At 43.9% G+C, this 27,075-nt stretch overlaps 1 protein-coding gene across 7 annotated transcripts in view; it reads left to right on the top strand.

Moving 5' to 3' along the window:
* Positions 1 to 27,075, top strand: part of thsd7ba (thrombospondin, type I, domain containing 7Ba) — a 1,512,301-nt gene that overhangs the window by 522,909 nt on the left and 962,317 nt on the right. For all 7 annotated transcript variants that reach the window (XM_070875389.1, XM_070875388.1, XM_070875385.1 and 4 more), the window contains 2 exons: positions 7,596 to 8,397; positions 15,953 to 16,201. In XM_070875389.1, coding sequence (XP_070731490.1) covers positions 7,596 to 8,397; positions 15,953 to 16,201 — 1,051 coding nt within the window. The remainder of the gene's footprint in view (positions 1 to 7,595; positions 8,398 to 15,952; positions 16,202 to 27,075) is intronic.

Raw genomic sequence — 27,075 nt, 5'->3', positions numbered from 1 at the left:
TGCAGTCAGAATCAGGTGAATATATAATGGGGAACAAAGAAATGGCAGACAAATTGAACAAATACTTTGGTTCTGTCTTCATAAAGGAAGACACAAATAACCTCCTGGAAATACTCGGGGACCAAGGATCTAGCGAGAAGGAGGAACTGAAGGAAATCCTTATTAGTCAGCAAATTGTTTTAGGGAAATTGATGGGATCGAAGGCCGATAAATCCCCAGGGCCTGATAGTCTGCATCCAGGAGTACTTAAGGAAGTGGCTCTAGAAATAGTAGATGCATTGGTGGTCATTTTCCAATATTCTACAGACTCTGGATCAGTTCTTATTGATTGGAGGGTAGCTAATGTAACCCCACTTTTTAAAAAAAGAGGGAGAGAGAAAACAGGGAATTATAGACCGGTCAGCCTGATATCGGTGGTGGGGAAAATGTTGGAATCAATTATTAAAGATGTAATTGCAGCACATTTGGAAAGCTGTGACATGATCGATCCAAGTCAGCATGGATTTATGAAAGGGAAATCATGCTTGACAAATCTTCTAGAATTTTTTGAGGATGTAACTTGTAGAGTGGAAAAGGGAGAACCAGTGGATGTGGTGTATTTGGACTTTCAAAAGGCTTTTGACAAAGTCCCACACAAGAGATTAGTGCGCAAAATTAAAGCACATGGTATTGGGGGTAATGTATTGACGTGGATAGAAAACTGGTTGGCAGACAGGAAACAAAGAATAGGAATAAACGAGTCCTTTTCAGAATGGAGGCAGTGACTAGTGGGGTACCACAAGGTTCAGTGCTGTGACCTCAGCTATTTACAATATACATTAATGATTTCGACAAAAGAATTGAATGTAATATCTCCAAGTTTGCAAATGACACTAAGCTGGATGGCAGTGTGAGCTGTGAGGAGGATGCTAAGAGGCTGCAGGATGGCTTGGACAGGTTAGGTGAGTGGGCAAATGCATGGCAGATCCAGTATAATATAGATAAATGTGAGGCTATCCACTTTGGTGACAAAAACATGAAGGCAGAATATTATCTGAATGGTGACAGATTGGGAAAAGGGGTGGTGCAATGAGACCTGGGTGTCATGGTACATCAGTCATTGAAAGTTGACATGCAGGTACAGCAGGCGGTGAAGAAGGCAAATGGTATGTTGGCCTTCATAGCGAGAGGATTTGAGTATAGGAGCAGGGAGGTCTTACTGCAGTTGCACAAGGTTTTGGTGAATATCATGTACAGTTTTGGTCTCCTAATCTGAAGAAGGATGTTCTTGCTATTGAGGGAGTGCAGCGAAGGTTCACCAGACTGATTCCCGGGATGACTGGACTAACATATGAAGAAAGACTGGATCGACTAGGCTTACATTCACTGGCATTTAGAAGAATGAGAGTGGATCTCATAGAAACATATAAAATTCTGACGGGATTAGACAGGTTAGATGCAGGAAGAATTTTCTCGATGATGGAGAATTCCAGAACCAGGGGTCACAGTCTAAGGATAAGGGATAAGCCATTTAGGACCGAGATGAGGAGAAACGTCTTCACTCAGAGAACCTGTGGAATTCTCTACCACAGAAAGTTGTTGAGGCCAGTTCGTTAGATATATTCAAAAGGGAGTTAAATGTGGCCCTTATTGCTAAAGGGATCAAGGGGTGTGGAGAGAAAGCAACAATGGGGAACTGAATTGCATGATCAGCCATGATCATATTGAATGATGGTATAGGCTCGAAGGACCAAATGGCCTACTCCTGCACCTATTTTCTATGTTTCTATGTAACAATGGCTTCTTCAGGCACCCTTCAAAATGGGCACTTAACGGGCCCAAGTTTCGGGTGGAGTTGCTCCTAGTTTTTTGAGGCAACTAGTTCAGTTTGGAATATGTTAGAAATTGCAATTCCCGGATATTAGTTTGCTCCAGTTCTAGTGAGTTAGTTTAGGTTGGCTTTAGGTAAGGTTTTTTTTCAAAAGGGGGTGTGTCCAGCCACTCAGGCCTGTTTTGCAAGTTTCGGCAGTGAAAACTTACTACAAACTAACTTAGGATAGAGTAAGAGTAAGTATCCACTTTTATAAGTTCTGAAAAACCTTACCTGGAGTTAAGTTTAGTGCAGGCACAGCCAGAGATGGGCTGGCGGGGTTGGGGGGGGGGGGGGGCGGGGGGGGGCGGGGGGAGCGGGGAGAATTAAACACAAAGGACACATCAACATCACAACAGAGGGGGAGGGAAGTTAGAGGATTTTCCATAAACACCTTCACAACAACATTAACGAAGCAAAATACATTTAAAGCAGTAAGCACAAAATAAAGCAGTACATTTACGAAGCACAAAAAGTAATAAGCAATTAATTAATAAAAAATAGAAGGAACCCTGCACCTAAAGCACCAAGAACAAAGCAATAAGCAACCAATCAATAAAAAAAAATAGAAGTCCTACCTTTATGTGAAGCGAATGTGTTTCTGTCAGTGTCTCTGTCAGTGTCTCTCTCTCTCTCTCTCTCTGTATCTGACAGTGAGGGATGTTGGGGGTGTTGGCGGAGGGGGGGGGGTAGGGTGTGTGGGGGTTGTGGGGGTGTGTGGGGGGGGTGGGGTGTGTGTGGAGGTGGGGTGTGTGTGGGGGGGGTGTGTGTTGTGGGGGGTGAGTGTGGGGGTGTGTGTGTGTGGGGGGGTGCTGAACGCGGGGGGGTGTGGGGCTGAGCACGGGGGGGGTGAACGCGGGGGTTGTGGGGGGTTGAACGCGTGTGGGGGGCTGAACGCGGGGGGGGGGGGGGGGAGGCTGGATGGAGGCTCCCCTGCTCTCTCCTTCGGCCCTTCGATCATTTCGAGTGCCCCCCATCTCACATTCCTCCATCCCTTGCCATGCTCCTCCATCCCTTGCCTCGCTCCTTCATCCCTTGCCACGCTCCTTCATCCCTTGCCACGCTCCTCCATGCCTTGCCACGCTCCTCCATCCCTTGCCACGTTCCTCCATCCCTAGCCCTGCTCACCTGCAGCTTGCTCCGCCCCAGGAAGACTGCGCCACGCCACGCCACGCCACGGTCCAGGAGGACCAGAGAATTGCAGCAAAATATTCCGGCGCACCTTCAAGCCCAGGCAGGTCACGTAAGTCTCGGAGGTGCGCCGTTTTCACCTGATGCCGAAACTTGGGCCCAATGCCTTTACCAGAGGAAGCTTTAACTTATGCTATGTACTGAGGACCATACTGCGTTGCCTTATTGTCAACTGGACTCCTGCCCATTGAATTACCTTGCTCCAACCTACCCCCACCTCTGGGGAGAGGCAGAAATTCATGGACATTTCAGGAATCATCTACTAAAAGTTCCTCAAAGACAACCAAGCATGCCTAGGATGTTCGAAATTAGTTATTTTCTGGAATAATGCATCTTTCCTTTTGTCATTTTTCAAAAACATATCTAAAACCTTCTTGAAAGATTGGAAGGAGATCATCCTCACTATCACCTCAAGAGTCCTGTTTCACAAGTTTATCACCCTTTAAGAAAAATAAGACTTCCGAACATTTAACCTCACTCCCTGCTTTCTCAATTTAAGTAGGTGGCTCCAGTTCTACCTAGCCCCATTACCTTAAATAATCTAATTATTTGCATGTTATCAATCCCCTTAATCATTTTAATTTCCTGAATCAGACCCTCGCTAAGTCGACGCTGCAGCAATAAATGAAACCAATAATGAAGTCTCTCTTTGTAGCTCAATGCACTTAGTGTGGGGATCATTCATGTTACCCTCCTCTATACATTTGTTAGTGTCACAATGTTCTTTTCAAGTTGGGAGATCAAAACTCTACACAATACGCAAACGTATATCTCACCGAAGCCTTGTATAACCCTATGCCCGTGACCCTAGTTTTGCCCCTCCCCTTATTTCTATGTATTACAATCTCTGTGCCTGCTGAAGGCACAGGCATTCCACCCATCCCATCTCGGGTTTGAACCTGTATCCCCTATCCTCTTTAATTTGAAGTTATATTCCATCTTCATCTTTTAATATACCCTTAAACAATCTTGGTATAAGATCACCTCTCAGAGGCCTCCCTTCAAGGCTGAAAACTCTCCAGTATTTCCTCTTAACTCAGGCCTTCGATATTAGAGTTCAACCTTGTGGCTCTTCCTGTACACTGTCCCCAATTCTTGAATGTCTGTCTTGTTGCTTGGTGACCAGAACTGGGCACAGAACGGAGAATTATTAACGTTTGATGATTATCCCCTCCTGTATATTACTGTTGTAGTCCTATAAACTGACTTTGTTGATTGCTCCTCTACATTGTGTAAGTGCTTGTTATATGATTTGGTCAGAGTGAGGTGGAAGTACAAAGTGGGATATTTGTAATTTAAATAAATGGCCTTGATTCCGAAACTTCATACAAAGTGGTCAGATTTGCAGAGGATACCAAATTAGATGGGGCAGTGGAATTGAATGAGACAGCTCTGAAATGACAGAATGAGTTGGGGAAAATATTTGTGGACAGAATGACAGCAGATGAAATTTAATCCAAGTAAGTGTAAACCTAAGAAGGAAATACAGATGACATACTTACTTCCATGAATGGTGTTGAAATAACTAAGGATGAAGCTGAAAGTGACTTCAGAGTATTAGTCATCTCGATGTTAAACATGCGCAACCAATTATAAATTGTTTTCTACCCATTGACCAGTTTCTTATCCATTTCCTATATTTACAACAACAACTTGTATTTATATAGCACCTTTAACATAGTGAAACATCCTAAGGTGCTTCACAGAAGTATTTTGAGACAAAACATTTGACATCGAGCCACATAAGGAGAAATTAGGGCAGGTGACCAAAAGCTTGGTCAAAGAGATACGTATTAAGGAGCATCTTAAAGGAGGAGAGAGAGGTAGAGAGTCAGAAAGGTTTAGGTAGGGAAATTCCAGAGCTTAGGGCCTAGGCAACAAAAAGCATGGCCACCAATGGTTGAGCGCTTATAAACAGGGATGCTCAGGAGTGCAGACATCTTGGAGGGGTTGTGGGGCTGGAGGAGAATTTTGAAATTGAGGCATTGATTAACTGGGAGCCAATGTAGGTCAGTGAGCACAGGGGTGATGGGTGAGCGAGACTTCGTGCGAGTTAGGAACCGAGTTTTGGATCATCTCTAGTTTACGTAGGGTAGAATGTGGGAGGCCAGCCAGGAGTGCATTGGAATAGTCAAGTCCAGAGGTAACAAAGATAAGGGCTTCAGGAGTGGATGAGCTGAGGCAAGGGCGGAGATGGGCGATATTACAGAAGTAGAAATAGGCAGTCTTAATTATGCTGCGGAAATGTGGTCGAAATTTTAGGGTCAAATATGACACCAAGGTTGCAAACAGTCTGGTTCAGCCTCAGACAGAAGTTGGGGAGAGGGATGGAGTTAGTGGCTAAGGAACAAAGTTTGTGGCGGGGACCGAAAACAATGGCTTTGATGTTCCCATATTCAATTGGAAAAAAAATTCTGCTCATCCAGAACTGGATTTCGGACAAGCAGTCTGACAATTTAAAGGAGGGGTCAAGAGAAGTGGTAGTGAGTAGAACTAGGTGTCATCAGCGTACATGTGGAAACTGACACTGTATTTTCGGATGATGTCGCCAAGGAGCAACCTGTAAATGAGGAATAGGAGGGGACCAATGATAGATCCTTGGGGGACACCAGAGGTAACAATGCAGGGGCGGGAAGAGAAGCCATTGCAAGTGATTCTCTGGCTACGATTAGATAGATAAGAATGGAACCAGGCGAATGCAGTCCCACCCAGCTGATCGACAGTGGAGGATAGAGTGGTCAACTGTGTCAAAGGTTGCAGACAAGTCAAGAAGGACGAGGAGGGATAGTTTGCCTTTGTCACAGTCAGAGAGGATGTCATTTGTGACTTTGATGAGAGCCATTTCGGTACAGTGGCAGGCGCGGAAACTGGATTTGGAGGGATTCAAACATGGAATTGCAGGAAAGATGGACATGGATTTGGGAGGCGACAACAAGTTCAAGGACTTTGGAGCGGAAAGGAAGGTTGGCGATGGGGCGGTAGATTGCAAAGATGGCAGTGTCAAGAATTGTTTTTTTGAGGAGAGGGTGATGACAGCAGATTTTAGGGAGAGGGGGATAGTACCTAAGGAGAGAGAACCGTTAACAATGTCAGCTAACAGGAGACAGAAAATGAGGTTGGCCAGCAATTTGGTGGGAGTAGGTTCAAGGGAGCAGGAAGTGGGTCTCATGGACAGGATGAACTTGTAAAGGTCCTGAGGGGAGGTCAGAGAGAAACTGGAGAAAGTTGTGCAGTCAGAACTAGGAGAGGGAGCTTCCTTAGGAGGAAGTTTGGCCCGGTGGGCTAGGGGAAGGAAGGGAAGAGGCAGAGGTAGCCGAAGAGGTAGACAAAGAAGTCCATGAGCTCCTCACAATTATTGTTGGAGGTGAGGGTGGAGCCTGGGGCGAGGGGTTTAAAAAGATGTTTAGCAGTGGAGAATTTTAGAAGCTGGGGTTTATCTTTACGTTCCAGAATGATTCGTGAATATTGAGCAATTTGGCAGGCGAGAGCAGGACCCGATAATGCTTTATGTGGTCTAGCCAGATCTGGCAGTGAATGTCTAAACCAGTTGTCCGCCATATTCATTCAAGTCTGCACCCCTTGGACTTAAGGGAGCGAAGATCAGGGGTGTACCAGGGGAATGGCCAGGGTGAGAGAGAGTAATTGTTTTAATAGGGACTCGGGCATCAAAGGTGGTGGTGAGGGTGTGGTTGAGCAGATCGGTAGCTGCAGAAATGTCATGGTGAATGGAGGGCCAAAGGCTGGACAATTGGGATTTCATAAGTGCAGTTGTAAGAAAATCGGGAGAGAGTTTTTCCAGGGGCGAACATAGAAGGAGGCAGGGTTTGTGGGGAGTGGAAGGGGGATGTGGGTGGAGAGCGACACAAGGAAGTGGTCAGAGATGGCCTTATCTGCGATTGTCATGATTTACCCTGAATTCCTACAGCTTTGAGTTTAATCAATAACCTTTCATGTGAAACTTTATCAAAAGCCTTTTGAAAGTTGTTATTTTTCACATAGTGATCAATGCATGAAATAGACTTAAGGTGAAATAGTGGAGATGAAAACTCTGGAATAATTTGGGGAATATCTTGCGTGCACTGTGGGATCGTTCTGAATGAAAGATTGGTTGAATGGTCTTTTCATTTGTATCCCTCTGGTGATATAAAGGATGTGGAGATCCAACATTATAATCTTCACTTTTTCATCTCCTTGACATCTGAGAACTAAGTGCCCCTCGGTTATAGGAGGGGAATAACAGGACCATTTTTTCAGTCATGCTTTTTACATTTCAATGTATAAAGCAATCTAACATACCTTGTTTATTTTCCCAGCTCTAAATTGCACCAAACCTCAGCTCTCGATTTTTGCTTCAGGCTGTTAATAACCTATAATTGACTTTAGTATTTTAGTATTTAGGACACTGAGTGCAGATTACACTCAAACCAATTATGCCTGCTTTTACCACACAGCTTTTCCAAATGTGTTGCGAGTCTATTTTTTCTATTAAAGACAATACTGGATGTGCTCTTTCATTTAAGATGATGTACTTATTCAATTTGTGTTCTATTTTTAGGCCAGTGGGGTCGATGTATTGGTGAAGACTGTGGTCCAAATGGGGTACAGAGTAGAACAGTGTGGTGTGTCCACATTGAAGGTTGGACAACGCACCATTCCCACTGTAAGTATGAAAAGAGACCAGAAATTCAGAGGGACTGCTTCAAGGTGTGTGACTGGCACCAGGAATTGTTTGAGTGGGAATTCTCGAAATGGGGAGATTGTATACTTCGTATTACTTCTAATAAAGTTAAACCAAGGACCTCCGCTTGTGTCACTGCACAGCAGGGGCTGCAGCACAGGAAAGTACACTGTGTACGAAAATCCAACAGATCGCTTGTGTTAGATGAAATTTGTGAATTCTTTACACCTAAGCCTGCCTCGGACCAAGCCTGCCTCATTCCCTGCCCACAGGACTGTGTGGTGTCGGAGTTCTCAACCTGGTCAGCCTGCAGCAAAGGCTGTGGGAAAGGATTACAGCATCGTGTTCGTTCGGTATTATCGCCACCATTGTATGGTGGTAAAAGCTGCCCATCTCTAACAGAAACTAGGAGCTGTGATATCCAGGTTTCCTGTCTGGTTGGGGAGGATGAGTTTCAGTACAGTTTAAAAGTAGGTCCGTGGAGTGACTGCAGACTGCCACACCAAAGACAAATCTGGCAAAGTGGACAAACAGTACTGAACTTCAGTTTGCAATCATCAGAAAAGAATCCCGCAAACCGTCCAATCCACCAACATTCCAAGCCATGGGATGTAGAGATAGGATACCAAACAAGACACGTCCGTTGTACAAGAAGTGATGGAAAGAACGCCATGCTGAGGTAAGGTCATTGTTTCAGGTCTTTGCTTGTTCACAAATATGAGTAAAAGCCGTTGCTGTGGAGTAAACCCAAGTTTTTTTCACGCAATGTGTTAAATATATGAAATTTCACAGCTGTAGCGTAAGATAAAGTTTCAATAACTGACTGGATTTTAGAGAGGGGAATCGGCACCATTTCAAGAAAAACAAAAGCCTGGAAAAATTGTGATCAATGTTTTTTTTAAAAGCTGTGCTGAATTTTCATTTAGTGCACAAGTAACACAACAACACTTTTGTGGTGTTAATTCACCATTGTGATGCTTGGTTAAAAAACTTGCCTCGTAACTTGTCCGATGCAGCATTACCCCTTAATTTAATTTCTTGGAAAACTTTACACAATTACACCATTTTGCAGCTAATTATGTTAAGTCACATTTTTGTGATTAAATTAACAAATTCACTGTCGTGTCTATTAACTTTACACCTATAATAAATACATTGCATCTCCCATGGCATTACTCACGCGAAGTCAGAGGATAAAAGAAAGACTTGCATTTATATAGCGCCTTTCATGACCACTGGTCGACTCGAAGCGCTTTGCAGCCAATTAAGTACTTTTTGGAGTACTGTTGTATTGTGGCAGCCAATTTGCGCACAGCAAGATCCCACAAACAGCAATGTGATAACAGATAATCTGGTTTTTTTGTATTGCTGAATGAGGGATAAATATTGGCCAGGACACCGGGGATAACTCCCCTGCACTTCTTCGAAATAGTGCCATGGGATCTTTTATGTCCACCTGAGAGCAGACGGTGCCTCGGTTTAATGTCTCATCTGAAAGATGGCACCTCCGACAGTGCAGCACTCCCTCAGCACTGCACTGGAGTGTCAGCCGAGATTTATGTGCTCAAGTTCCTGGAGTGGGACTTGAACCTACAACCTCCTGACTCAGAGGCGAGTACGCTGCCCACTGAGTCACGGCTGACACTATCCTGCTTACGTACAGGAGCATTCTGCGATAATTCTGTTACAATGTCTCCTCAAGGCCACAAGTTCTAATTGCTGTAAATAACTCAATTAGAGATAATTCTTCTTTGGGACATCCTCAAGTTAATTAGAAGTTAATTGTTTCTCTGTCGATTGGCAGCTGCTTTTTAATCCCGAGCATTTCCCACAGTTGGAAAAAAACAATTGTTTTGCATCTGTGTGAAAGTATGATGCCTGCAGTGTGATCGGCAGATATAAATAGATAAGTTGGGGTAGACATGATACACAAGAATAGTACTTACTGTTGAACCATAAACTAAAGAAAACTAATGTTTTAATATCTCAATTTTTCATTTTAAGTAACTGTTCCAATGTTTTTTAAATATTGGTTCATTGTGACAGCCCAACTGAGCTTGCCATTCATCATACAATTAAATATATAATTTGAATTTATCCTTTTAACATCCTTTTTATGTTGTGGAAAATTATTGCTTTATTCTTTGCACTGACAATAAAAGCCAATCCTGAATTAGTCAGGCTGCAGTACCTCTCAATGCATTCCCTTATTTGGAATGCTTTCACCATGTTGCTATAACCTGCCTTCTCTAAGCCTAGTGCCATCATAATCTCTAAAAATATTGTTGTCTTTTCAAAATGTATTGCTACCCTCTCCGAAGTTACATAATCCTTCTGAATATTACCACTATTGTTCTCAAGATTGCCATTGATTCTCTGTACAAGGTCACCATTACCCATCCGTTCTCCCATACAAATATAATTGGCTTCAAAAATTTCACATATCACCCACAACATAATTGAAATGCCTGCACATGAAGCACAGATATGCTATGTGACATTTTTATGATCCTACTAAAATGCTGTTAAACTGAACATTTATCACAGAAAATACACCTCCCTGCCTCAGCTCTAATTCTCGCTTCTTGCATATGCGCCAGATGTTGTTGCACTGAGCAATGGAAGACAATAATTAGTCTAAATTCTATAGCGGATTTTTTACAAGGTTATAAAATAGCATTCGAATTATCTGTTTAATTTCAATTAGTGTGAATGGACACACACTAAAATATATGAGGAGTTATATTAAGGTACAGAGACAATAACAGGATACTAGCAAGAAGCACGGTACAATCACAGTCTCTCCTATGAAATATTATTTGCAGCAAACCTATTTAAATTGGATCAGTTTCATTCAGCTAGAAGCCATAATGAATATTTAGGCATCATTTATCATATTTGCCTCCTCTGTCTTTGCTAATTGTCCTGCAAATATTTTCCAAGCTCAGAATGTTGCATTTTTCCAACATGAACCCTATGGGGTCTGAGTTGCCTAAAAAGGCTTTCATTAGAGTAGTGATAACCTGTGAAGTACTGGAACTAGTTATGAAGCTATATGTACATGATTATAATTCCGGTAGGGTGGAATGATACAAACATTGTATGCATTTGGACATGCATTTTGTTTCTAAGCTATTGCTGCAGCTCCTGCGCTCGTCGCAATATTCTTATCCGGTAGCTGCACAACTACCGATGCAGAAATTTTCTGTCGTGCTGTTGGTGTCAACTCTATTGCCAATACTATACACCACAGTATGGTGTCAAACTGCTGAGTATGTAAACTATAATTCACATGCCGATTTAGCAAACATTCCAGCTGTCGCTAGCATTTTGGCACCAGGGTTCTCAAGTTTCGGGTGGAGTTGCTCCAATTTTCTTGGAGCAACTAGTTTAGTTTGGAGTATCTTAGAAATCGCAATTCTTGGTACTTAGTTTGCTCCAGTTCTAGTGATTTAGTTTAGGTTCGTTTTAGTTCAGGTATTATTTTTCAAAAGTGGGTGTGTCCAGCCACTTAGGCCTGTTTTGCAGGTTTCGGCACCAAAAATTTACTCCAAACTAACTTAGAATGGAGAAGTGTCCACTTTTGTAAGTTCTGAAAAACCAGAACAGGCACAGCCAGAGGTGGGGGTGGGGGGGAAGCGGAGGGTGGTGGGAAGCATTAAGCACAAAGGACACATCAACATCACAACATGGGGTGGGAGGCGGCGGGGGAGAAGGGAAGTTAGAGGATTTTCCAAAGCACTAAACACTTTCAAAACAACATTAAAGAAGCAAAGTACATTTAAAGCACCAAGCACTAAACGAAGCACAAAAAGTAATAAGCAATTAATTCATAAAAAATAGAAGGAACCCTGCACCTAAAGCACCAAGACCAAAGTAATTAGCAACCAATCAATAACAAATAAAAAATAGAAGTCCTACCTTTATGTGAAGGGAAGGTGTTTCTATCAGCCTCTCTCCGTGTCTCTCTGTCGGTGTTTCTCTCTCTGTCTCTGTCAGTGTCTCTCTCTCTGTCAATGTCTCTCTGTCAGTGTCTCTCTCTCTGTGTCTCTGTCAGTGTGTCTCTCTCTCTGTCAGTGTCTCTCTGTCAGTGTCTCTCTCTCTGTGTCTCTGTCAGTGTGTCTCTCTGTCTCTGTCAGTGTCTCTCTCTCTCTGCCTCTCTGTTTCTGACAGTGAGGGGTGTGGAGGGGGGCGGGGGGAGAGGGTTTGGAAGGGGGAGAGAGGGTGGAGGAGGAGGAGGGAGGGAGTGGAGGGGGGAGGGGCTGAACAGGAGGGAGGGGGGGAGGCTGGACGGAGGCTGAACAAATGATTACTGTAATATGCAATTCTGAAAACCTCCAATCGGAATGGCATTTCCCAACACCTGGCCTTAAAAGTATAGGTCAGTACAAGGACACCATTTTGCAGCTTGGGTCTGCCTGCCTGCTCTTTTAGATATAATTCAAAGACAGACTGCTCTCTCCTCCAGCCCTCCGATCATTCTTAACCCCTAACCCACGCTCCTCCATCCCTTCCCCTGCTTCTCCCCCACCGATCACCTCCCCGGTTCTCACACCATTCAAAGACAGACTGGGGGAAAAACGCCCTGCTGAGCCATTGTGCATGCGCGCATGCTCCAACGTGCATGAGCAATGCTGCCGGCACTCAGAAGAACGCTGATCCTTATCTCCACCCCCCTGCTGGCTGCGATCGGCTTGCTCCACCCCAGGGAGGCTCCGCTGCACCACGCCTTGCTCCAGGACGACCGGAGAATTCCCCGGTAAGATTTTGGCGCACTTTTTTTTCCCAGATAGGTTACGTAAATCGTGAGGTGTGCCGTTTTCAGCAGCATCGGAAACTTGGGCCCATAGAGTGGGAGGGCCACACGAACTGTTGGTAAGTAAAGGGACAGTTGCATCCTCTCCATTGAAGAGCAGTTAATTAGCTTTTGAAATGGTTTGCAGTTTATTTGGAATTCCTGTCACATTGGAGCAAGGGTCTGCACTGCAGTTTTGTTTAATTTTTGCTGGCCACAAACGGCCATTAATTGAAATTAAACAGAAAATTTGTGTTGTTTGCCTGGCTATGCCTCCTCCAAAGTGATGTTAAAGAAAGAAAGAAAGAAAGACCTGCATTTATATAGCACCTTTCACAACCTCAAGACGTGCAGCAAATGCAGTACTTTTGGTTTAGGGATAAATATTGACCAGGACAACAGGGAGAACTGCCTTCCTCTTCTTCAAACCTACTTCTTTGACCAAGCATTTGGTCACCTGAGATAATATCTCCTAGTGTGGCTCAGTGTCAAATTTTTGTTTTATAAGGCTCCTGTGAAGTGCTGTGGGACTTTGGTTTAATGTGTCATCTGAAAGAAAGCACCTCTGACAGTGCAGCATTCCTTCAGTACTGCACGAGAGTTTTGTCGAGATATTGTGCTCACATCGCTGGAGTGGGAGTTGAACACCCAACCTTCTGATTCAGAGACGAGAGTGCGACCTACTTTAAAAAAAATGATTTAATCAACATTAAAAACATTTACAACATCATGATCATTCCTTTGTATTATACAAATCCTTTCAACCACTCTGCACAGCCATTCCCCCAACACATATTAACATCAAAACCTAAAGTTTAATTTGTCTCCCGTAACATATATTAATCTATTGTACTTTAAAAATTGATCATGACCAAAACTTCCAAACTCTTTCTAGGATATCCTCATCCCAAAAGGTTCCTTGCAAATACAACAGGTCAGTGCCTTCAAAACAGTGCAACAACTGCTGCAGTTTCTTTTCTCCCCTCAGTCCGTTCACATTAATCGAGACCAATGTAATCATAGTTCCTAATAATGGAAATGTGTCTGATAATCCTCCCATCATTTAATCTCCGGCCCTTCCCTCCTCTTGTGCTCCTTCCCAACTTTTCGGGCAGCTGTTGATTCCTCCTGCAGCCTCCGTCTCTTTTTCATCTCCTGTTTGAACCTTCCCTGCCATTTCAGCCTCTTCCTTACATTAGGTTTAGGCCGAGGAGCTGCCCCTTCTCCCTCCTTCTGCCCCTCACTAACCTTTCCCTTTCCACATGATGCCATCCCACCCCCCACTTCCATGTCTCCGTCCCCCTCTGACTCCTCCCTCTTGAGCTCTTCTGTAATCTCCTGGCCCTGCTCCCCGTCAGATACATAACCTGCCTTAGAGAGTCCTCCTGCTATCATGGTTTCTCCAACAATGCTGCTCCTTTTGGCCTCATCTCACTGCTGACCCTTGCTCCCCTTTTCTTCTCTCTCTAGGATAATGGCGTGTCTTCAATTATCTTGTTCCCGTTTGGCATCTTTGTCCCCCCGCTCCCGGCCTGCTGCCCCTTTAAGATTCCTGCCTCTTGCATCCTCTCCTTGTCTTTCCTCCTCCTGCTCCCTAAAATGTCCGACTCTCTGTCTTTCTTTGGAGTACTCACACTTACCCCGCACCCTGCCTCCGCTCCCCCCATGGACACATGATTCTTTAGGGAGAGCTGAGCTGTATTACGGCTCGACTCTGCCCTTGATCCGTGCTGCCCGCCACTGAATTTGTCCTTTTCCACTGTACTTGGTGTGTTTTCTACCATATCCCTCCTGTTCTCTACTCCACAATTATCTGCCTCTTCTTGCGCTCTTTTCTCATTCTATTCACCAGCTGTGTCCTCGACTGCTTCGCGCCTCCGGCCACTCCATTCACACCTCCTGCTCCTTCTCCCATCTCCTCATCACTCAAGGGGCTTCCTTCTGCCTCATATTCACAGCGGGTGGGGGCCTATGTGACACACCCCACAGTCCTTTGCCTTGCAGCTCCCAGCAATGTGTCCAGCCTCGCCGTAGTTATAACAGTACAAGTCTGGACAGCTTTTTACAAGATGGTGTGTCCAAGACAATAATAGCAAACCTTCACTTGGTAATCATGCAGCACCAGGAAGTACTGCACTCCTTTCATTTTCTCAAATTTCATGCCGTAGGGCAATGACTTCACCCCCTCTGGGAACCCAACCTATACATAACAGGTTCTATCTGCTACCCGTGTTGCTAAATAGTATCTCCTCTTTATTGCCGCAAATTTTAATGTCCCACGACTTTAACTTTTTTATTATCACATCATCCTCAATATAAACCGGCAAGTTTAAGAACGAGAATACAGCAGAGATATATCCAAGAACTTATCACCAACCTTCAAACTCAGTAAAGGTCTTTCCACCTCCTCTTGGCCACTGACCGTCCCCTCGAACCCAACATTCGGCTTTGGTCGGCAGGCAAAGCAGCTTCCCTCACTGCAGCCCTCATGTGCCACCTGGATAATATTCCAAGCTCATATCTCCTTATCCTCACATTGAACCACCACCGTGTTTTCTTTTCCAAACCTCCTGGAGTTTCGGCCCAGAAAGGCCCTAAAATCTGGAAAAAACACAACCCAAAAGCCCACCACCAACGTTTTACAAACTCACTCCAACTCCCTGCAGTAATCAAGCACCCAGCAGCATCTGATCACTCCTAGCCTCTCCCACCTCGAGAGTGCTAACTACTGAGCCACAACTAACATCTTGTGTGGACCACCCCGGCTGATATGTACAGCCAACAAAGAAATAGCATACTATTGTGGCAATAAACATGTAGTATGCATTCATGTTTTTTTTCTTGCCCCGTTTTCTCACAGTAGTAACACACCAAAATCTTGGAGGTAATGGTCCACTAATTATACAATTAACTCTGCCACAAACTTGAGCGAATCATGCTACTATATTAGCTTATTAATGTAAAAATGCTACTACATTTCTGCTACTTCTAAATGCATGTTAATGAAAGGACCAGAACATGTAAACAATTGTTGTGGAGTTAATTACAGCCACAGGTACACTGGCTGCTGTAGTTCTTAAGTGCAGCCAGCACAAGTTTTACAATGGGAACCGAGAGATTCTTATTTATGAATTTACCAACCATCATGCTCAACTTTGTCATTTCCCACATCAAGGAGGCTGTATTAAAAAGAGATCAGCCAGGAAATTATAAGGTTCAACCAAGGCATTCAACCAAATAGTGGGGTGACTAAAGTGAGTGGTCACTGGAAAAGGCTGGGTTAATAGGCCCCATCAAATCTTCTACAGCAGTGTGAACAATGACCTGATTTATGCAAGGTTATATGTTTTTTAGTAAGGTTTTATGACTCATGAGTATACTTGAAGTCGATTAGAATTTGTAATACTGATATACTGTCATTGGTTTCTGTATTCTTTAGCCTTTGTATCCATGATGACAACCCTGCAATCTTTCAATCATGCGTTATGTCCAGTGACTGTGGATTTTCTGAATGGTCTGGATGGAGTTCATGCACTAAGACTTGTCAATCGTCTGACTTGTCTCCGGGGTACAGAAGCCGGATTCGATTTATAAAGCATGTAACAATAGGAGGTGGCAAAGATTGTCCCAATCTCGAGGAAAAAGAAACTTGTAATATTGGAGGAGAAGGATTACCCCAATGTCCAAGGTATGTCCTACCTATGACTTTGTTGTTTTCAAAAACAATATTAAAGGATTAAATAATACCATGTTTATAGTTTATACCAACAAACAATTCTGTCACAGCACAATGCACAACGTAATTTCCATTAACTTCCATTGTTTTAGAAACATAGAAACATAGAAATTTATAGCGCAGAAGGAGGCCATTTCAGCCCATCATGTCCCCGCCGGCCGACAAAGAGCCACATGACCCTTGGTCAGCAGCCCTGAAGTTTACATATAAACCTAGGAACAATGAACAATGGCGGACAGGTAAAGAGCATCCAGCCCAACCAGTCCTCCCCCCACAACTGCGATACTCATTGTATCGCAACATTTTACACTCCACCCCACCCGGAGCCATGTGATCTCCTGGGAGAAGCAAATAACCAGATAAAAACCCAAGCCAATTGGGGAAAAAAATCTGGGAAAATTCCTCTCCGACCCATCCAGGTGATCGAAACTAGTCCAGGAGATCGCCCTGGCTGTATTAGATTCCCTGAAGTACTTACCATCGTATTTGCACCAGCCATCAAGAGGTAATCCAATCTAATCCCACTTACCAGCTCTAGGTCGGTAACCCTGCAGGTTACGGCACTTCAAGTGCCCATCCAAGCACCTTTTAAATGCGATGAGTGTGTCTGCCTGTACCACCTTTCTAGGCAGTGAGTTCCAGACCCCCACAAGCTTCCCCTCAAATCCCCTCTAAACCTTTCACCAACTACCTTAAACCTATGCACCCTCATAATTGACCCTTCAACCAAGGGAAATAGGTCCTTGCCATCCACTATATCCATGCCCCTCAAAATTTTATACACCTCAATGAGGTCTCCTCTCAGCTTCCTCTGTTCCAAGGAGAACAGACCCAGCCTATCCAATCTGTCCTCATAGCTAAGATTCTCCATTCCAGGCAGCATCCTAGTAAATCTTCTCTGCACACTCTCCAGTGCAATTACGTCCTTTCTATAATACGGCGATCAGAACTGCACACAGTATTCCAGCTGTGGCCTAATCAGTGAATCAAACAATTTAAGCATAACCTCCCTGCTCTTGTATTCTGTGCCTTGGCCAATAAAGGCAAGCATTCTGTATACCTTCTTAACCACATTATCCATCTGGCCTGCTACTTTCAGGGATCTGTGGACAAGCACTCCAAGGTCCCTTTGTTCATCTGCACTTCTAAGTGGCCTACTGTTTAATGTGTATACCCTTTCCTTATTAGCCCTCCCCAAATGCTATACCTCGCACTGCTCCAAATTAAATTCCATTTGCCACTGTTCTGCCCATCTGACACGTAGATTGATATCCTCCTGTAGTCCATGACTTTTCTCTTCAGTATCAACCACACAGCCAATTTTAGTGTCGTCTGCAAACTTCTTAATCATACCCCCTATATTCAAAATGAGATCATTAATGTATCACAAAAAGCAAGGTACCCAGTACTGAGTCCTGCGGAACCCCACTGGATACATCCTTCCAGTCACAAAAACATCCATCAACCATTACCCTTTGCTTCCTAACTCTGAGCCAATTTTGGATCCAACTTGCCACTTTGTCCTGGATCCCATGGGCTTTTACTTTCGTGACCAGTCTGCCATGTGGGACCTTATAAAAAGCTTTGCTAAAGCCCATATACACGACATCATACACTACAACATACACTACATATACACTACATATACACTACATATACACTACATATACACTACATCATACACTACATCATACACTACATCATACACTACATCATATACACTACATTGTACGCACTACCCTCATCGACCCTCCCGGTTACCTCCTTGAAAAATTCAATTAGGTTAGTCAAACATGATCTTCCCTTAACAAATCCATACTGACTGTCCCTGATTAATCTTTGCCTTTCTAAATGTAGATTTATCCTAGGATAAATCTACATTTAGAAAGGCAAAGATTAATCAGGATTTTTCCAATAATTTTCCGACCACTGAGGTTAGGCTGACAGGCCTATCCCTTTCTCCCTTCTTAAACAATGGTACCACATTAACAGTCCTCCAGTCCTCTGGCACCATGCCTGAATCCAAAGAGGGCTGGAAAATGATGGTCAAGGCATCTGCTATTTCCTCTTTTGCTTTGCTCAACAGCCTGGGATGCATTTCATCCGGCCTGGGAGCATCCACTTTCAAAGCCGCTAAACTCTTTAATACCTTCTCTCTCATTATGTTTATTTCATCCAGAATTTCACACTCCTCCTTGATGGTAGTATCTGCATTGTCCGTTTCCTTTGTGAAAACGGACACAAAGTATTCATTAAGAACCATACCCACATCTTCTGCTTCCACATACAGATTACCCTCATGGTCTCTAATAGGCCCTACCCTTTCTTTAGTTATCCTCTTGCTCTTAATATATTTATAGAACATCTCTGGGTTTTCCTTGATTTTACTTGCCAAGAATTTTTCATGCTCTCTCTTAGCATTCCTAATATCCTTTTTAATTTTACCTCTGAACTTTCTATACTCCTCCAGAGATTCTACAGTATTAAGCTGTCAGTATATGACATAAGCTTCCCTTTTTTTCTTTATCCTCCCCTGTAAGTCCCTAGACATCCAGGGAGCTCTAGAATTGTTATTCCCACCCTTTTTCTTTAAGGGCCCATGTTTGGCCTGAGCCCTCTGGATCACCTCCCACTGTTCAGACACTGATTTACTGACAAGTTGCTCTTTCCAGTCCTCTGGCCAAATCACTTCTCAACTTAGCAAAGTTAGCTTTTCCCCAATTTAGGACTTTTATTCCTGGTCTATCTTTGTCCTTATCCATAACTACCTTGAATCTGACTGAATTATGGACACTGGCACCCAAGTGCTCTCCCACTGATACCCCTTCCACCTGCCGAACTTTATTCCCCAAAACTAAATCCAGAACCGTCCCCTCTCATGTTGGGCTTGTTACATACTGACTAAAAAAAGTTCTCTTGAATGCATTTTAGGAATTCCACTCCCTCTATACCCTTCACACTATATTTGTCCCAATCAGTATTAGGATAGTTGAAATCTCCTACTATTACTACCCTATGGTTTTTGAACTTCACAGAAATTTGCTTACATATTTGCTCTTCTTTCTCCCTCCCACTGTTTGGTGATCTATAATACACGCCCAGCAGTGTGATCGCCCCTTTTTTATTTTTCAGTTTGACCCATATGGCCTCATTTGATGATCCCTCTAATATTTTATCCCTCCTCACAGCTGTAATAGTTTCTTTAATCAATATCACGACCCCCCCACCCTTTTTTACCCCCCTTTCTGTCCTGTCTAAAAATGCTGCAACGAGGAACAATGAGCTGGCAAACCTGCCCCTCTTTCAGCCATGTCTCAATAATGGCCATAATGTCATACTCCCAAGTGTCTACCTGTGCTCTCAGCTCATCCGCCTTATTCGCTATATTCCTTGCATTGAAATATATACCATTTAGCACAGGAAGACCTCCTTGATTATTACTTACTAACCCTTGTTTCCTCTGTCTTACAGATTCACTTTCTTCATTCTTGCTTTCAAATTTCAGCTTTACTTCCTTCCGTATTGAATTTGTTCTCAGGTTCCCATCCTCCTATTTGAAACTCTCCCCAACAGCACTAGCAAATCTCCCCGTGAGGATATTGGTCCTGGCGCTGTTGAGGTGCAACCCATCTGGTTTGGACAGGTCCCATCTACCCCAGAAGCGGTCCCAAATATTGGGAATTTAAAGTCCTTCCTCCGACACCAACTTTGAATTGAATGTTGGGAATAAACAAAGTTCTCGACACACAGATTGCGAAATTCTCGTGTGAAGTGTACCTCGGGTGCTTGCCTGCTGACCGCAAATTCCAGGCCAATATCAGTTATAGTAAACTTACAACTGATTTATTTTTATTAAGAGTTTAACTAGTTTGACCATTGAAATACAAGCTGTGGCCTATTCTGCCCTAACTATGTTGAATTCTTGTTTATTAGCAGCTTTGAGATTAATACTTACAATTATGAAACCAAAAACCAAGCAGATATTGTGGAAATAGAAATAAAAACCTTGCAAATTAATGGACAAAACAACTAGAGCATTGGCAGGCCCAAGTTTGGTTTTCAGCCTCAACTGAGAATAAAGTTGAGAACCCTTACTGGGTGTAATTAGCTGATTTACGGCTGAGATATGAAATGTGCATTGTGCAACAGCAAAGTGTTGTAACCTGGGGTCGAACTTGAGAAAACTGACAGGCCCACCCCTGCTTCGCAGAAGTGTATCTTCAGTCAGAATCTCATGGAGCAGCACTGATAGCAGCTCGGGAGAGTTTTATGGTCATTGCATCCTAGATTGGTTCACCTTTCCCAGCTGGGTGGTAGTACTGAAGTACTATATAGGGGGAAATATATAACTGTGTCCCTCCACTTCATTCAGGAGTGTGGGATAACCTTCAACTCCCGTTATGGTATGCTTTCAAACCAGTGGACAGTACCTGAAACTCACCATTACTGTGTGATGTTCTGCATGGCTTGCCACAGAACATAAAGGACAACGTTGAAATAATTCGAGAGCATTACACTATTCGGGCCAGCTAGGGAATGGAAGACCAGCAGGAAGAGCAATGCAAGGAAAGTAGTGCAGGGGTCCCCTGCGGTCATCCCCCTGCAAAACAGATGCACCGTTTTGGGTACTGTTGAGGGGGATGACTCATCAGGGGAGGGCAGCAGCAGCCAAGTTCATGGCACCGTGGCTGGCTCTGCTACACAGGAGGGTAGGAAAAAGAGTGGGAGAGCAATAGTGATAGGGGATTCGATTGTAAGGGGAATAGATAGACGTTTCTGCGGCCGCAACCGAGACTCCAGGATGGTATGTTGCCTCCCTGGTGCAAGGGTCAAGGATGTCTCAGAGCAGGTGCAGGACATTTTGAAAAGGGAGGGTGAACAGCCAGTTGCCGTGGTGCACATTGGTACCAACAATATAGGTAAAAAAAGGGATGAGGTCCTACGAGACGAATTTAGGGAGCAAGGAGCTAAATTAAAACGTAGTACCTCAAAAGTAGTAATCGCGGGATTGCTACCAGTGCCACGTGTGAGTCAGAGTAGGAATCGCAGGATAGAAACATAGAAACATAGAAAATAGGTGCAGGAGTAGGCCATTCGGCCCTTCTAGCCTGCACCGCCATTCAATGAGTTCATGGCTGAACATGAAACTTCAGTACCCCATTCCTGCTTTCTCGCCATACCCCTTGATCCCCCAAGTAGTAAGGACCTCATCTAACTCCTTTTTGAATATATTTAGTGAATTGGCCTCAACAACTTTCTATGGTAGAGAATTCCACAGGTTCACCACTCTCTGGGTGAAGAAGTTCCTCCGCATCTCGGTCCTAAATGGCTTACCCCTTATCCTTAGACTGTGACCTCTGGTTCTGGACTTCCCCAACATTGGGAACATTCTTCCTGCATCTAACCTGTCTAACCCCGTCAGAATTTTAAATGTTTCTATGAGGTCCCCTCTCATTCTTCTGAACTCCAGTGAATACAAGCCCAGTTGATCCAGTCTTTCTTGATAGGTCAGTCCCGCCATCCCGGGAATCAGTCTGGTGAACCTTCGCTGCACTCCCTCAATAGCAAGAATGTCCTTCCTCAGGTTAGGAGACCAAAACTGTACACAATACTCCAGGTGTGGCCTCACCAATGCCCTGTACAACTGTAGCAACACCTCCCTGCCCCTGTACTCAAATCCCCTCGCTATGAAGGCCAACATGCCATTTGCTTTCTTAACCGTCTGCTGCACCTGCATGCCAACCTTCAATGACTGATGTACCATGACACCCAGGTCTCTTTGCACCTCCCCTTTTCCTAATCTGTCACCATTCAGATAATAGTCTGTCTCTCTGTTTTTACCACCAAAGTGGATAACCTCACATTTATCCACATTATACTTCATCTGCCATGCATTTGCCCACTCATCTAATCTATCCAAGTCGCTCTGCAGCCTCACAGCATCCTCCTCGCAGCTCACACTGCCACCCAACTTAGTGTCATCCGCAAATTTGTAGATACTACATTTAATCCCCTCATCTAAATCATTAATGTACAGTGTAAACAGCTGGGGCCCCAGCACAGAACCTTGCGGTACCCCACTAGTCATTGCCTGCCATTCTGAAAAGTACCCATTTACTCCTACTCTTTGCTTCCTGTCTGACAACCAGTTCTCAATCCATGTCAGTACACTACCCCCAATCCTATGTGCTCAGATGAATACATGGCTTGAGCAGTGGTGCAGCAGGGAGGGATTCAAATTCCTGGGGCATTGGAACCGGTTCTGGGGGAGGTGGGACCAGTACAAACCGGACGGTCTGCACCTAGGTAGGACCGGATCAATGACCTAGGGGGAGTGTTTGCCAGTGCTGTTGGGGAGGAGTTAAACTAATATGGCAGGGGGATGGGAACCAATGCAGGGAGACAGAGGGAAACAAAAAGGAGACAAAAGCAAAAGACAGAAAGGAGATGAGTAAAAGTGGAGGGCAGAGAAACCCAAGGCAAAAAACAAAAAGGGCTACTGAATATATAGGGGCTGCAGGAGGGGTCAAAACTAAAAATCATGGTTTAAAAACTAGTATTAAAACATTCTACCTAAACGCACGCAGCATTCAAAATAAAGTAAATGAGTGATGGCACAAATCATTACAAATGGGTATGATTTGGTGGCCATTACAGAAACGTGGTTGCAGGGTGGCCAAGACTGGGAATTAAACATACAGGGGTATCTGATGATTCGGAAAGATAGACAAGAAGGGAAAGGAGGTGGGGTAGCTCTGTTAATAAAGGATGATATCAGGGCAGTTGTGAGAGACGATATTGGCTCTAATGAACAAAATGTTGAATCATTGTGGGTGGAGATTAGAGATAGTAAGGGGAAAAAGTCACTGGTGGGCGTAGTTTATAGGCTCCCAAATAATAACTTCACGGTGGGGCGGGCAATAATCAAGGGAATAATGGAGGCATGTGAAAAAGGAACGGCAGTAATCATGGGGGATTTTAACCTATATATCGATTGGTCAAATCAAATCGCACGGGGTAGCCTGGAGGAGGAATTCATAGAATGCATACGGGATTGTTTCTTAGAACAGTATGTTACAGAACCTACAAGGGAGCAAGCTATCTTAGATCTGGTCCTTTGTAATGAGACAGGAATAATAAATGATCTCCTAGTAAAAGAGCCTCTCGGAATGAGTGATCACAGTATGGTTGAATTTGTAATACAGATTGAGGGTGAGGAAGTAGTGTCTCAAATGAGCGTACTATGCTTAAACAAAGGGGACTACAGTGGGATGAGGGCAGAGTTGGCTAAAGTAGACTGGAAACACAGACTAAATGGTGGCACAATTGAGGAACAGTGGAGGACTTTTAAGGAGCTCTTTCAGCGTGCTCAACAAAAATATATTCCAGTAATAAAGAAGGGCAGTAAGAGAAGGGATAACCAGCCGTGGATAACCAAGGAAATAAAGGAGAGTATCAAATTAAAAACCAATGCGTATAAGGTGGCCAAGGTTGGTGGGAAACTAGAAGATTGGGAAAATTTTAAACAACAGCAAAGAACGACTAAGAAAGCAATAAAGAAAGGAAAGATAGATTACGAAGGTAAACTTGCGCAATACATAAAAACAGATAGTAAAAGCTTTTTCAGATATATAAAACGGAAAAGAGTGACGAAAGTAAATGTTGGTCCCTGAGAAGATGAGAAGGGGGATTTAATAATAGGAAATGTGGAAATGGCTGAGACCTTAAATAATTATTTTGCTTCGGTCTTCACAGTGGAAGACACAAAAACCATGCCAAAAATTGCTGGTCACAGGAATGTGGGAAGGGAGGACCTTGAGACAATCACTATCACTAGGGGTGTAGTGCTGGACAGCTAATGGGACTCAAGGTAGACACGTCCCCTGGTCCTGATGAAATGCATCCCAGGGTATTAAAAGAGATTGCGGAAGTTATAGCAGATGCATTCTACCAAAATTCTCTGGACTCTGGGGAGGTACCAGCAGATTGGAAAGCAGCTAATGTAACGCCTCTGTTTAAAAAAAAAGGGGCAGACAAAAGGCAGGTAACTATAGGCCGGTTAGTTTAACATCTGTAGTGGGGAAAATGCTTGAAACTATCATTAAGGAAGAAATAGCGGGACATCTAGATAGGAATAGTGCAATCAAGTAGACGCAACATGGATTCATGAAGGGGAAATCATGTTTAACTAATTTACTGGAATTGTTTGAGGATATAACGAGCATGGTGGATAGAGGTGTACCGATGGATGTGGTGTATTTAGATTTCCAAAAGGCATTCGATAAGGTGCCACACAAAAGGTTACTGCAGAAGATAAGGGTACGCGGAGTCAGAGGAAATGTATTAGCATGGATCGAGAATTGGCTGGCTAACAGAAAACAGAGAGTCGGGATAAATGGGTCCTTTTCGGGTTGGAAATCGGTGGTTAGTGGTGTGCCATAGGGATCGGTGCTGGGACCACAACTGTTTACAATATACATAAATGACCTGGAAGAGGGGACAGTGTGTAGTGTAACAAAATTTTCAGATGACACAAAGATTAGTGGGAAAGCGGGTTGTGTAGAGGACACAGAGAGGCTGCAAAGAGATTTAGATAGGTTAAGCGAATGGGCTAAGGTTTGGCAGATGGAATACAATGTCGGAAAATGTGAGGTCATCCACCTTGGAAAAAAAAATAGGCAAAGGGAATATTATTTGAATAGAAACATAGAAACATAGAAAATAGGTGCAGGAGTAGGCCATTCGGCCCTTCTAGCCTGCACTGCCATTCAATGAGTTCATGGCTGAACATTCAACTTCAGTACCCCATTCCTGCTTTCTCGCCATACCCCTTGATCCCCCTAGCAGTAAGGACCTCATCTAACTCCTTTTTGAATATATTTAGTGAATTGGCCTCAACAACTTTCTGTGGTAGAGAATTCCACAGGTTCACCACTCTCTGGGTGAAGAAGTTCCTCCGCATCTCGGTCCTAAATGGCTTACCCCTTATCCTTAGACTGTGACCTCTGGTTCTGGACTTCCCCAACATTGGGAACATTCTTCCTGCATCTAACCTGTCTAACCCCGTCAGAATTTTATATGTTTCTATGAGGTCCCCTCTCATTCTTCTGAACTCCAGTGAATACAAGCCCAGTTGATCCAGTCTTTCTTGATAGGTCAGCCCCGCCATCCCGGGAATCAGTCTGGTGAACCTTCGCTGCACTCCCTCAATAGCAAGAATGTCCTTCCTCAGGTTAGGAGACCAAAACTGTACACAATACTCCAGGTGTGGCCTCACCAATGCCCTGTACAACTGTAGCAACACCTCCCTGCCCCTGTACTCAAATCCCCTTGCTATGAAGGCCAACATGCCATTTGCTTTCTTAACCGCCTGCTGCACCTGCATGCCAACCTTCAATGACTGATGTACCATGACACCCAGGTCTCTTTGCACCTCCCCTTTTCCTAATCTGTCACCATTCAGATAATAGTCTGTCTCTCTGTTTTTACCACCAAAGTGGATAACCTCACATTTATCCACATTATACTTCATCTGCCATGCATTTGCCCACTCACCTAACCTATCCAAGTCGCTCTGCAGCCTCACAGCATCCTCCTCGCAGCTCACACTGCCACCCAACTTAGTGTCATCCGCAAATTTGGAGATACTACATTTAATCCCCTCATCTAAATCATTAATGTACAGTGTAAACAGCTGGGGCCCCAGCACAGAACCTTGCGGTACCCCACTAGTCACTGCCTGCCATTCTGAAAAGTACCCATTTACTCCTACTCTTTGCTTCCTGTCTGACAACCAGTTCTCAATCCATGTCAGTACACTACCCCCAATCCCATGTGCTCTAACTTTGCACATCAATCTCTTGTGTGGGACCTTGTCGAACGCCTTCTGAAAGTCCAAATATACCACATCAACTGGTTCTCCCTTATCCACTCTACTGGAAACATCCTCAAAAAATTCCAGAAGATTTGTCAAGCATGATTTCCCTTTCACAAATCCATGCTGACTTGGACCTATCATGTCACCTCTTTCCAAATGCACTGCTATGACATCCTTAATAATTGATTCCATCATTTTACCCACTACCGATGTCAGGCTGACCGGTCTATAATTCCCTGTTTTCTCTCTCCCTCCTTTTTTAAAAAGTGGGGTTACATTGGCTACCCTCCACTCCATAGGAACTGATCCAGAGTCAATGGAATGTTGGAAAATGACTGTCAACGCATCCACTATTTCCAAGGCCACCTCCTTAAGTACTCTGGGATGCAGTCCATCAGGCCCTGGGGATTTATCGGCCTTCAATCCCATCAATTTCCCCAACACAATTTCCCGGCTAATAAGGATTTCCCTCAGTTCCTCCTCCTTACTAGACCCCCCGACCCCTTTTATAACCGGAAGGTTGTTCGTGTCCTCCTTCGTGAATACCGAACCAAAGTACTTGTTCAATTGGTCCGCCATTTCTTTGTTCCCCGTTATGACTTCCCCTGATTCTGACTGCAGGGGACCTACATTTGTCTTTACTAACCTTTTTCTCTTTACATATCTATAGAAACTTTTGCAATCCGTCTTAATGTTCCCTGCAAGCTTCTTCTCATACTCCATTTTCCCTGCCCTAATCAAACCCTTTGTCCTCCTCTGCTGAGTTCTAAATTTCTCCCAGTCCCCAGGTTCGCTGCTATTTCTGGCCAATTTGTATGCCACTTCCTTGGCTTTAATACTATCCCTGATTTCCCTTGATAGCCACGGTTGAGGTCCTCAAAAGATGAAAATCATAAGTAGCTGTTCTTTACAATAAAGATTTGAAAATGGAAAGATGCAAAAAGCAGTG

The sequence above is a fragment of the Pristiophorus japonicus genome, chromosome 3 (genome assembly GCF_044704955.1).
Source record: "Pristiophorus japonicus isolate sPriJap1 chromosome 3, sPriJap1.hap1, whole genome shotgun sequence".
Classification (NCBI taxonomy): domain Eukaryota; kingdom Metazoa; phylum Chordata; class Chondrichthyes; family Pristiophoridae; genus Pristiophorus; species Pristiophorus japonicus.
The sequence above is the reverse complement of the archived record's forward strand: the minus strand, read 5'-3'. Positions and strand labels throughout refer to the sequence as shown.